Consider the following 13,578-nt stretch of genomic DNA (forward strand, 5'->3'; position numbering starts at 1 on the left):
AGATGGCATGTATAAGGGCCAAAAGTGAATTTTGCATATATATGAACACAAGAGCCACAAGTCATCAAGATTCTCCCCTGAAAACTCTGGGAAATGTCTCATTAATTAGCTGCGAAACTCCTATGATCATGATGGCATCATTTTTGCTGATGTGAAGTAGATGACATATATAACGTACTCAACACTTATAGTGGCTGGCCGGCCCCCCCCCCCAAAAATTTCCAGGTTTCACACTTCGATAAACCTTGCTTGGCAAGCAAAAGATTGATGAATTTTCTGTATGGACCAATTATTAGATCATAAGTGCCTCTTGTAAAGTACTATAAATACCTGACGTTGGGTGCTTATTTTCTTCACAAACACAATTAGTAAAAATCCTTCTACTCATCTGCTGCCATCTCCACTTTGTAAACAATGACTTTAAGCCTTATCTTGTTTTTCATTTTTGGGACATTGGCATCTCAGGCCATGTCCCGCACATTGCATGAAGCTGCCATTGCTAACAAACATGAGCAATGGATGGCACGTTATGGTCGAGTTTACGAGAGCCAATCAGAGAAGGACAGGCGTTTTATGATATTCAAGGACAACTTGGAATATATCGAGAACTTCAACAATGCAGCGAATAGGACTTATAAGTTAGGCATTAATGAGTTCGCAGACTTGACCCATGATGAATTCTTAGCGGCTCGTACTGGCTACAAGATGCTAGACAACCCAACAACAACCATAACAGCATCATTTAGGTATGCAACCATGACAGAAGTTCCAACAAGCTTGGATTGGAGGCAGCAAGGTGCTGTCACCCCTGTTAAAGACCAGGGAAGTTGTGGTAAGACTTAAAAGCATATCCTCTCAGCTCTCTATCTCCAAAAGTTTGAGTTATTATCTTTTTAACAAGAGCGTTTTGTAGGATGTTGCTGGGCATTTTCAGCGGTAGCTGCCATGGAAGCGATAACCCAGATTAAAACCGGTAAGTTGATCTCAATGTCCGAGCAACAACTATTGGACTGCAGCACAAACGGCGGCAACCAGGGTTGCAATGGTGGTTGGATGACAAATGCCTTCCAATACATTATGGAAAACCAGGGCCTAACCACAGAGGAAAACTACCCATATGAGGAAATGCAAGGAACTTGTGCCATAGAGAAGGCGACAGCCCAAGTTGCTGATATCAGTGACTATGAGCAGGTACCTTCCAATGATGAGGAGGCATTACTCAAGGCTGTAACGAACCAACCTGTCTCGGTTGCCATTGACGGGAGTGGAAGAGACTTTAAATTTTACTCGGGTGGAGTTTTTAGTGGAGATTGCGATACTTCTCTCACTCATGCTGTCACAATTATTGGATATGGGACTAGCGAAGACGGTACAAAGTACTGGCTGATCAAAAATTCATGGGGCCAAAGCTGGGGTGAGAATGGCTACATGAGGATTCAGAGGGATGTTGACAACCCAGAAGGTCTGTGCGGCCTTGCCAAGAAAGCTTCCTATCCAACTATCTAATTAATTAAGTTCCTATACATTTCGATGCTGGACATTTCTCATGTCCAGAATGACTATGTGTTTCTCCTTTCCAATAGTGGAAAGTTTTTCCAAGTGATGTTAGATTTGAGTTTTGTCAGTGTAGTAGATTGATGCATAAACATCTAAGCGTCATCATAAAATAAATTGACAAGTTTTATTGAATGCTACAGTGCTTAGTGTTGATTCTGGTCAACTTAAGTTCTTGACACAAACCATATCGTGTACAATTCCAAGCCAATGGCCCTGGCTTTCGTATTTGTCTTCAAATGCCTAGAATTCAGTAACAAGACTTGCATTTTTCCTTTTCAAAGTATGCTTGAGCTTCTTATTCTACTTTTAAAAGTTCTCTGATAGTGGGAGACACCATATAAACTTTTATTTTTATCAAAAATTTAAAATCAAATTTCCTTGTTTTCACGGCCCTTTCTAGTTGACCAATGTGCCATTTAGTATTCTCAATGCTTCTTGTTAAAATCATATATATATATATATATATCACCTTCATTGAGTGGCCAATGCACCTGCCTAAGGCCTACCCCTCCCCAAAGGGAGAGCAGAAAAAGTGTCCGAAGTGCCTCACGTGTTTGCATTAACATTAATTTATACCTTCTAGAAGAAAACGTTTTCATCATCTGTTTTAGATTTAATTCATAGAATTTGAAGATAGAGATTTCTCCCAACATCACTATCTAAAGCACCAGAGTCAAGTTTCGATGCTTTTTTTCGTATTCAAATGTTCGAGTGCTGTGTTTATAGACACAGATTAAGACAACACAAACAAAAAGGGAACAAGTCTACTTTCTTTTGCTTGTTACTTGGTCGTGTCTAATTGGTTTAGATTATGAACCCGACCAATCTGTTCATTGCTTCAACTCTGCTGACTCATCTCCTTAATTTGTACATTTGATTGGCTGATCAAGAATTATTAGTAGCTAACTTTAGTGCTTGTTGACGATTGAACAGTCTTAACTGTACAGCTCATTATTCCCTTTTTTGGGGGGTAGAAATAGGCATGCATTATAACAAAAGACAATTATACAGAGAGATAGTTCCTGGGATAGTAATTGCCATGTACAGAGAGTTCATTGCTGACGGTAATCTTTCATCCCCAAATGTCGTAAGCGCATTATCTCTTCCCCATTAGCCTCAGGGAAATATGTTAGTGCTGCATCATGATTCGTGCTATAGGTTTTGCTTAACTTGTTTATTATCATGCCATGCTTGCTTAGTGGATAAAATGAGTAGAAGTATTACATTTTTAAGCACCCCGAACGTTGAGTAAACCCCGCTATCAAACTGGGATATTAAAACTAATTAGAAATGAGGTCGGTAGGAAGGGTGGATTCAGAACAAGCTGAAATCCTGTATCATCCTGCAGGGTATTTCTAATCAGGTAATTCGTCTGTAATAAAAATGGTATATTACTGTCAAATTTTGCCAGGAGGTTTTGATGTACACCATGATTCTTAAATTCTTAAGTCAAAATTTTGATAGCACAGTAATTCAGCTAAAAGGAAACCAGTCAATTCAATTCTTAAGGAATGATATATGTCATGATATTCACCCTTCCACAATTGACTTGGAGCAGTTAGATTCTTAAATTATTCCAGAGCAAACAACAGGATAACGATTGCAGTCAAACGTGGCTTGAGGGCCTGCATTTTATGCGTCAGCTCCACGGTAGAGTTATATGTTGAAAAATGAATTCTATTGGAGGAGCTATTGGATCACCTATAAATACCGAGTTTGTGGGATTACTTCTTCACTCACTTCCCAAATAGTTGAAGCCACTGAAACAGAAATACAACAATGGCTTTTGCACTAAAAGAAAAATTCCTTATTGCAATGGTGATTCTATTGGGGACTTTGGCATCTGCCATGCCCCGCAGATTGGATGAAACTGTTCTTTTCGAGAAATACCAGCAATGGATGACTCGGCATGGACGCACCTATGAGAAGAAAGAAGAGGAGAATTGGCGTTTCGAGATATTCAAAGACAACCTGGAATTCGTAGAAAAATTCAACATGGGGAATCAAACTTACAAGTTGAGCATCAATCAATTTGCAGACCTAACTAATGAAGAATTCCGAGCTTCCTACGCTGGATACAAGATATTAACTCGCAGAGTTCCACCCAAATCCAAAAGGTTCAAATATGAAAACCAGACCGATGTCCCAGCTAGCATGGACTGGAGAAAGAAAGGGGCTGTCACCCATATTAAGGACCAAGGTTCTTGTAGTAAGAAAACCACACTTACGTCCAAAAGTCTTCAAGTGTAAAATTAATTGCTAAATCATTCTTTGTTTCTAACTTATTTTCACTTGTGTATGAAGAAAGTTGCTGGGCATTCTCAACCATTACAGCTGTGGAAGGGATCGCCAAGATCAAAACCGGTCAGTTAATCTCACTCTCTGCGCAACAACTAGTGGACTGCGTCAAAACCAAAGATACTGACGGTTGCAGCGGTGGTTGGATGGATGATGCGTTTGCATACATTGTAAAAAACCAAGGTCTTGCCAGCGAAACAAAATACCCATACACGAGTAATGATGGAACTTGCAGCCCCCGGAAAGCAGCTATTAGAATTGTGAAGATAAAAGGCTATGAAGATGTACCTCCCAAAAATGAAGAAGCACTTCGAAAGGCTGCAAGCCAGCAACCTGTCTCAGTATCGCTTAATGGTGGTGGACGTAACTTTCAGTTTTATTCGGAAGGGGTTTTCACAGGACATTGCGGGACCTCTTTAGATCATGCTGTTACCATTGTTGGGTATGGAACAAGTGAGGATGGCGTCAAATACTGGTTAATCAAGAACTCATGGGGCAAATCTTGGGGTGAAAGTGGCTATATGAGGATTCAGAGAGATATTCATTCGTCTAAGGGCCTCTGCGGCATTGCTAGAGAGCCTTCCTATCCAGTGGCATGATTAGGCACGTCGACCCTCGGGTGCCCTTATAAGTTAATACTCGCTCTTGATTGGCCTCAAGTGTTCTTTGCTGTGATATGATCGTGTCCTATGGCTGTTTACATAAAGCTGTCAGGTTAACTATATAAAATTGGGCTTCTTCTTAATGTATTGAATCCCATATAATATTGTAAGTACGAAGATAATCTATATGTTCTACGATCCTGGCTTTGAACAGTTAGTCACGTATTATTTTTTTTCTTTTTTTTTGAAAGATTTCTCTATTAATGGGTAGAAATGATACCGAAGAAGACCTTCCCTATCCCTTCCATGCAAAGCATTCCCAAAACCACATAAACAGAGTTAATGCTTATCAAAGCCATTAGCTTAGACCACTCACAAAAAGATAAGGACATACAATAACTTAAGGTATCACAGTTCTAGTACATCACTACTTTACCACCTCTTAAAGCACAGCTGACATCATATCGGAATCGCTACCCAACACCTTATGGCTCCCCTGTGCTATTTCCAGTAAGTCATTCGGTCTCAAGACCCCTTCCTTCGCTAGTCCACCAGCCACTACTTTCCAGTAAGCCAGGTACTCAATAAGTCTCCAATAATCGTGATTTGGGCACTTGTCGAATTTTGCAACTCGTCTCTCGATGATTAATGTGTCATGATGTCCTTTCAATCTTTTAATTAATTCTATTTAATTAAAGTGAAAATAATTAGTCGTATGGTGAATGATAAGGTAAGGACTAGATATAATCTTTAAAATAAGACCATGATATATTAAGATGAACTTTTTCAAATTAATTTCTCTTCAACTTTTTCTTAATTTTCTTTTACCCATGTTTGGATGGAAGGTATCATTTGATTAGTATTGCGTATCAATATTTCTCACCTTATGGCTTGCTTGGTGTTGGGTTACTGTTAAAGATATGTGCTAAATTGGGCTTCCCCACATAATTGGATATATTTAACAATAATAAGTGTGAGATATTATTTTAAATAAAGAAATAAAAGAGTGTTGTTTTTAAGTAAAGAAGAGTTCAAGCCTTTAGTAATTGGGCTAACCTGGGAAAAGTGTAAATTAGATTATGGTTAGTCTTTCCAAGTCTTGAATAGGTCTTGAAATTTAATTAAACTTGACATTTAGAACTTAAATAATAATTATTTTAAATTTAAAGTTTAGTTTTTGAATTAAATGGATATTAATTAATTGTTAATTGTCAATAAATTTGTCTGTACAAACAGAATTATATATATACAAACAATCATTTAAATATCTTTAAATAGAGACTCCTTTAATTCATTAAAACTAAAAAAAATCTGTGATCAATCTTCCTTCTATTTTTCAAATATTTCTCAAATTACTTCTACATTATTTTACTCAAAAAAATGTAAGAATTTTATAATCTTATCATACATCAATAAGTATTTAAAAAATTGATTTCGTAATAGTAAATCTCTTAATTTCATTATATTCTTAGAATATATCTTTTAACGTATCAACGATGAGAATAAATAAAATTTTTGAAATAATAATATACACATTTTGATTTTTTTTTGAAAGGTCATATCTTGAAATAAATATAATTTTATGTATTTTCAATCTTATTCTCTAACACGTGGTAGGCTAATATAGTTTTTCGAATAATCTCATATTTGAGATACCTTTGGATCATATTTTCGTGCTGGGCAAGATGGGTGTCATGCTGAAAGTTTATTCTAGCACCAAATGAAACAAGCTTTCACCTCAAATGTCTTAAGACAAACATTGCATTTCAAACCCACTTTGAAGTTGGGATTCCACGGCCGTAATTGGCCATTTACCATCAAAGATGATAACCCAAGATAAGGCACAAGTTGCAGAAGAGAATCCAACAGGTCAAAAAGAGAATAATAGCAGCCATCAACTTGCTTTGGCCTGTTTTAACCAAAATATGTTGTTTTGAAAATACTTGTGTGTTCCGCCCTAGTGTGGACACTTTTTGACTTTCTTTCATTTGCTATATTCCTGTCCAATGGCCTCAGCATCGTATGATTTAATGCTGTTGGACCAAAATAAAATAGCTTTAAGTAGGATTCAAGTGGTACAATGTGTCTTACTTTATTTTTATCCCCTTCATTTAGATCGTTATGACTGTGAAAGTTAAACTCAAACTGAAAGTCAGGTTTATAAGATAACAGAAAATAATTTTCTATTGTAAATATATTAAACTCCAAGGACTCTCCATATGCAACAAAATGTTTTGCTCTTAGTGCTTGTGATTTTTCCAGGGGTTTGAAGTCTGAATAGGCAGACAACATCATTTTTCAGCAATATGATCTCAAATTTGATAATTAAAGGTACAAGTAAGCGGTATCTAAGGAGATATGGGATACTTGTGACACTCAGATTGGTTTTGAAGATATGGAATTTCATGATTGTAATAGCGGCAAACACCATTCGTGTCTCCCATGAAAGGGAAAAAAAATGGACTGTGGCTCTCACAACTGCAAATGGAAAGGCCAAATGGGCTGTCACCACCGTCAATCATTTCCTTGTCACAAAAGGACATTAGTGCCTTTCATATGCTCTCCTCTGCTATAAATATATGTACCTAGTGACCTAGCATATTATTCTCATAGGCCTATCGCAATATTTTAACGATGGTTTTAACATGCAAAAGAAATATTTTGATTGTAATGTTGATTATTTCAGGGACTTGGGCATCACAAGCCATGTGTAGCACATTGGATGAAGAAGTTATTGCTAAGAAACACAGGCGATGGATGACTCATCACAGAAGCACTTACGAGAACCAAGCAGAGAAAGAGAGGCGTTTTAAAATATTCAAGGACAACCTTGAATACATAGAAAATTTCAACAAAATGGAAAACCAGACTCATGAATTGAGCCCCAATGAGTTTGCAGATTTAACCCACGAAGAATTTCTGGCTTCACATACCGGGTATAAGTTGTCCCCGCCCCCAGGGTCATCCAAGACTTCAGTGTCCAGGACTTTCAGGTACGAGAACCTGACAGAAGTCCCAACTAGCATGGACTGAACAAAAAAAGGAGCTGTCACCCGCGTTAAATACCAGGGTCAATGTGGTAAGAAAACCATAGAATCCGAACTTCCCAATTTGTTTCTCTTTCTCTGTTGTTTTCCCATTGACAGCTTCGCTATCTTTGTGAACTGGTTTGTTGAACTTTAGAAAGTTGTGTTGAAGATTGAGTCAAATTCTAATTAGTGGAGTCCTAATAAAATGGGAGTTGTTAGTAGCATAGTGGAGTCCTAATAAAGTGGGGTGGTTAGTAACAAAGTCCTAAATTTGTGAAGTCACGATTACACAAATATAGGAAATAACGTTACTTTCCTATATAAATTAAGTCAAAGTTTATGTTTTAATCATCTTATCTTCTAGTCTTTATCCAGTCTTCAGTATTGTAAAAGTTATTTGTCTTAACAAAGTTTATTTTTATACTTCACGTTTTCTCATCTTTCAATTTCCTATTATTTCTCAAGTTTATTTTCCTTTTCCTGCTTTATCGTTTCACTACAACAAATTTGACCTAAGACAACACATTTTTAAAATTTGCTACTAAAAATAGTTTTAATAACACTTTTTTTAATATTTTTTAGAATATTTTTGTAGATCTAACCTCATTATATAAATTTTTAGATGCATTATGAATAAAATTTAACGATAAAAATTGTATACATTAACAAAGATTGCACTTTCTTATATTGCTACTAAATGTGAAAAAAGTGAATTTAAAAGTTTAATAGCTACACTTTTTAAAATTTTATTATACAAAAAAATATATCACCCAAATAAGTGTGATTAAAACTCAATTTTTTTGTAGTGTTTTCTATCAATTTGGTATCAGAGCCAGGTTACAGGGGTTTTCTTTTCTTGTTCGTGTTGTTCAAGATGGCAGGGAAGTCTGATACAAAATTTGAGATTCCACGCTTTGATGGAACCAATTTTGCACTATGGAAATTGAAGATGCATGCAATGCTTGTGAAGGATGGCTATATTGTGGCTCTCTTGACAAAAGAAGATAGACTTGAAGGCATGACTGACAAGCAATTTATTGAGAAGGACAAGATGGCCTTGGCAAATTTGCAGCTAGCCTTGGAAGACAATGTTTTGCTCAATGTGGAAACAAAGACATCTGCAAAAGGTCTGTGAGACAAGCTTAGAAGCATTTATGAAGGCAAGTCCTTGACGAACAAAATCTTCTTAAGGCGTCAACTGTACAATTTAAAGATGAGAGATGGATATTCCATGCAAGAACATCTTAACCAGTTTAATGCACCTGTCAATAAGCTTCAAGCCCTTGATGTCAAAATAGATGATGAAGAAAAGACAAAGTATCTTACTTGATTCTTGGGATTATCTGATTATGAAGTTGAGTCATGTAAAAGTTCTTGATGTGGATTCCATTGTAGCATCACTACTAACAGAAGAAATGAGGCATAAATCGACTCAATCTAATCTTGGTAATGCTATGTACGCTCGTGGTAGATCCACTGAAAGAAACCCTGATGACAAAGAAAGATTAAGATCCAAGTCTAAGGGCAAGAAGAAGTTGATAAAGTGCTGGAATTGCGGAAAGGCTGAACATGTGAAGAAAGATTGCAAACATCGGAGAAGTGAGAATCTTGAGGCAGGTAATTCTCATGGTAATATAGTCGAAGGCACTTCGATAACAGAAGATGGAGATGCATTAATTAGCAGCAACATAAAAAACTGTAGTAGTCTTGAGTCAATGGATTCTTGATTCTGGAGCATCCTTTCATATGACTCCACAAAAGGAATGGTTTCACACTTGTAAACCATGTAAAGGTGGCATAGTTTACATGGGTAACAATGGTGAATGTCGAGTAGTGGGAGTTGGAGAAGTGAGGATCAAGATGTTTGATGGATGTATTTGCACCATTTATGATGTTCGACATGTTCTTGCCTTGAAGAAAAGCTTGCTGTCTTTGAGGATGTTTGACAAGCTTGGTATGAAATTCATTGGGGAGAATCGTCACATGAAGGTGATCAAAGGCATCATGGTGGTAGCCAAAGGAGAATTGAAGGACAATCTATACAGATTGATTGGTGAAACCTTAGTTGGAGAAGCTACTGTTGCTATGTCAGATCTCTCTGTGATTTGGCATAGGCGGTTGAGGCACATGAGTGATCGTGGACTGCAACTCTCAAATCAAAAGCTTCTTCCTGGTTTTAAATCTGTCTCTACAAATTTTTGTGGGGATTGTCTGTATGGAAAACAACATAGATTGGCTTTCTTTTTGTCTACAAGAAGAAGTCAAAATTTTCTTGATTTAATCCATGCTGACACTTGTGAAGTACCTGATGTTTCCATTGGTGGATGTTCCCACTTTGTGACTTTTATTGACGATTTCTTCCGCAAGGTATGGATCTTTATACTCAAACAAAAATCAGATGTTTTTGAGAAATTTAAAATATTCAAAGCACTGGTTGAGAATCAAAAGGTTTTGAAAATTAAATGTCTCTGAACTGATAATGGAGGAGAATTTTGCTCCAATGAGTTTGATGACTATTGCAGTGAGCATGGTATTAAAAGACACCTAACAATGCAAAAAACACCACAGCAAAATGGTGTTGCAGAAAAGATGAATCGCACTCTCCTGGAACGTGCTAAATGTATGATGAGCACTACAAAGCTAGGAAAAGAATTTTGGGCAGAAACTGTAAGTACTGCTTGTTATTTAATTAAACGTTCTCTTACAGTGTCCCTTAATTCAAAAACTCCAGAAGAAGTTTGGACAAGAAAACCTGCAAATTATTCTTTCCTGCGTGTATTTGGTTGTGATGCTTATGTTTGGGTTCCCAAGGAATAGAGAACTAAACTTGATAAGAATTCTAAAAGATGTATTTTTCTTGGCTATGAGACAAGTAGAACGGGGTACAGATATGGGATCTTACTGCTCGCAAGATCATTATTAGTCGAGATGTTATTTTCAATGAAAATGTATTTCAAGGCACAATTGAAAAGCAAGAAGCAAAGAAGATTATAATTGAGCAAGAACCAAGTTTCGATGACGCTGTTCAAGAGAAAATGTCTCAAGATGAATCTGAGTCAGAATTGTCTAGTGAAGAGCCTTTTCTTGTAGATTCTCATGAAATGCCAACACATTCTCGAAGGACAATTAAACCTCCAGCCAGGTACAATGACTATATCACTTCTTTAAAGCCTCAGACTAATTTTGTTAGTGCTTATGTGGCATTGGTAGAAGAACATGAGCCTACATCCTATAAAGAGGCTTGTGACTCCATTTATTCAGACAAATGGAGATGTGCCATGGAAGAGGCGATGGAGTCCTTACATAGGAACAAGACTTGAGACCTTGTTCAGTTACCTGAAGATCGAAAAGCCATTGGCTGTCGATGGATTTACAAACTGAAAAAGAATTCAGATGGGAATGTGGAAAGGTATAAGGCTAGGCTTATGGTAAAAGGGTATGCTCAAAAACCTGGTATTGACTTTGATGGGGTATTTTCTCCAATTGTTCGTTTGACTACTATTAGAGTTGTTTTGGCTCTTGCTGCTGTTTATGATTTTGAATTAGAACAACTAGATGTAAAAACAGCTTTCTTACATGGTGACTTGAATGAAGAAATTTACATGATGCAACTTGAAGGTTTTGTTGAAGAAAATAAGAGAAATTTGGTTTGTCGGTTGAACAAATCGCTTTACGCTCTCAAGCAGGAGCCTAGGTGTTGGTATAAGCGATTTGATTCCTTCATTGTGAGCTTGGGTTTTAAAAGATGTGAGGCTGACCATCGTGCTTACGTTTATAATGAAGGTAATGGGTGCTTTTGTATCTTGTTATTATATGTAGACGATATAATTATTGCAGGCAATAGTTTTGGAAAAATGTCTACACTAAAAGCACAATTAGCTAAGGAGTTCGAAATGAAGGATTTGGGAACTGTGAATCAGATTCTTGGGATAAAGGTACTCAGAGAAAGAAAGGATAGGAAGATCTGGTTATCTCGAAAGGGTTATATAGAAAGAATTCTGCTGCTCTTCAATATGCAGAATGCAAAACCAGTAAGTACCCCATTTCGTGTTCATATTAAATTGTCTTCAAAATTATCTCCCAGTATTGAAGCAGAGAAGGCAGCGATGTCTCGACTACCATATTCATCAGCAGTAGGATGCCTTATGTTTGCCATGGTATGTACAAGACCCGACCTTGCACAAGCAGTGGGAGTTGTTAGCAGGTATATGGCAAATCCAGGTCGTGATCATTGGGTGGCTGTCAAGTGGATCCTCAGATATCTTAAAGGCGCTCAAAATGTCCCATTGTGTTTTGGACACATGAAACCGCAGTTCATTGGTTTTGTTGATGCAGATTTTGCTGGCAATAAAGATGGAAGGAGGTCTACTACCGGCTATGTTTTTACCATGTCAAGAGGAGCAATCAGCTGGGAATCAAAACTACAATCAGTTGTAGCTTTATCAACAACGGAGGCAAAATACATGGCACAAACACATGCTTGCAAAGAAGCTATATGGCTGCAAAGGCTTCTTGAGGAATTGATGATGAAACAACAGGAGGTTATTTGTGTTAACAGTGATAGCCAAAGTGCTCCTCATTTGGCTAGAAACCCAGCTTTCCACTCACGTACAAAACACATTGATGTTCATTATCATTTAGTTAGAAATGTGGTTGAAGATGGCAAGATTATCTTGAAGAAAATTCGCAGAGACTTGAGTCCTGCAGAAATGTTGACCAAGTCTGTGACAAGAGAGAAGTTTAACAGATTCAAGAGTCATGCCTTCAAGTGGGAGAATTGTTAAAGATTGAGTCAAATTCTAATTAGTGGAGTCCTAATAAAATGGGAGTTGTTAGTAGCATAGTGGAGTCCTAATAAAATGGGGTGGTTAGTAATAGAGTCCTAAATTTGTGAAGCCATGATTACACAAATATAGGAAATAACGTTACTTTCCTCTATAAATTAAGTCAAAGTTTATGTTTTAATCATCTTATCTTCTAGTCTTTATCCAGTTTTTAGTATTGTAAAAGTTCTTTGTCTTAACAAAATTTATTTTTATTCTTCGCGTTTTCTCATCTTTCAATTTCCTATTATTTCTCTGGTTTATTTTACTTTTCCTGCTTTATTGTTTTCTATCAAGTTGCTGGGCATTTTCTTCTGTTGCTGCTGTAGAAGGGATCATCCAAATCAAGACCGGTGACTTGGTCTCATTGTCCGAACAACAGTTGGACTGCGCCACTAGCAATGACGGATGCCATGGTGGTTGGATGGACAATGCATTTGAATACGTTGTACAAAACCAGGGAATCGCCAAGGACACAACATACCCTTATAAGGTAGCCAACAGAACTTGTGACCTTAATTAGGCATCTGTCCCAGCCGCCCGTATCGCTGGCTACGAAGATGTACCTGCAAACAATGAGGAAGCACTTCTGAAAGCTGCGAGTAACCAACCTGTCTCAGTTGTTCTTGATGCTGCTGGTCCTACCTTTCGGTTTTACTCAAAAGGTGTGTTTGATGGAGAATGTGGGACTAAAGTGAATCATGCTGTGACTATAGTAGGGTATGGGACAAGTGAGGATGGTGCCAACTATTGGTTAATCAAGAACTCATGGGGTGAGAAGTGGGGTGAAGGTGGGTACATGAGAATCAAGAGAGAGGTCGATGCTTCGAAAGGGCTTTGTGGTCTTGCCACAAAGGCTTCCTATCCAATTGCATGAGTAGCTAGATCCTGGGGGCACTGATTTCTTCTCAATTATTAAATGTAAACCTTTCAGCTCCTTATAATAATTTATTGCCCTTCAACTTTATGGTTCTTTTAATTATTTTTTTCGCTGTAGCATCAAAGTATAATGTTTTTTTTTTTAATTTAGAAAAGTGAATACAAATTCAATCTATCTGACTCATTTATAAGCCCAGTTCTAAGCTAAAATCAGGTTAAATCTCAGCCCAAGAGGCTGTAAAGCTAATGGGCCTATCCATATCTTTTTGTATAAAGGTTACACTTCAGTTTTAGTTAATGCCAATAAGTTATTGCGAATTCCTTTTGGAAGGTCAAGAAAAGGCTTAGTGTTTTTTTTTTAATTTATTTATTTTTTAAAAATAAAAATTA

The 13,578-nt window shown here is 37.1% G+C and overlaps 2 protein-coding genes and 1 pseudogene across 3 annotated transcripts; all 3 read left to right on the forward strand.

Annotated features, from left to right (window-relative positions):
- The first annotated feature begins 348 nt into the window (after positions 1-348).
- On the forward strand, positions 349-1,837 carry LOC108662614 (senescence-specific cysteine protease SAG12-like). The gene is made up of 2 exons (XM_018123739.2): positions 349-832; positions 914-1,837. The coding sequence occupies exons 1-2, from the start codon at positions 415-417 to the stop codon at positions 1,504-1,506; spliced, it is 1,011 nt and encodes a 336-aa protein (XP_017979228.2). The 5' UTR covers positions 349-414; the 3' UTR covers positions 1,507-1,837.
- A 1,454-nt stretch (positions 1,838-3,291) lies between these two features.
- LOC108662477 (senescence-specific cysteine protease SAG12-like) lies at positions 3,292-4,673 on the forward strand. 2 transcript variants are annotated; one of them, XM_018122948.2, is made up of 2 exons: positions 3,292-3,766; positions 3,862-4,673. In XM_018122948.2, the coding sequence occupies exons 1-2, from the start codon at positions 3,337-3,339 to the stop codon at positions 4,452-4,454; spliced, it is 1,023 nt and encodes a 340-aa protein (XP_017978437.1). In that variant the 5' UTR covers positions 3,292-3,336; the 3' UTR covers positions 4,455-4,673. The 2 variants fall into 2 exon arrangements, with proteins under 2 accessions (XP_017978437.1, XP_017978438.1); XM_018122949.2 differs by having other exon boundaries at positions 3,298-3,757.
- Positions 4,674-7,127: 2,454 nt separating this feature from the next.
- Positions 7,128-13,271, forward strand: LOC108662460 (senescence-specific cysteine protease SAG12-like; annotated as a pseudogene).
- The last annotated feature ends 307 nt before the right edge of the window (positions 13,272-13,578 follow it).

The sequence above is a fragment of the Theobroma cacao genome, chromosome 6 (genome assembly GCF_053813885.1).
Source record: "Theobroma cacao isolate CCN51 chromosome 6, ASM5381388v1, whole genome shotgun sequence".
Lineage (NCBI taxonomy): Eukaryota > Viridiplantae > Streptophyta > Magnoliopsida > Malvales > Malvaceae > Theobroma > Theobroma cacao.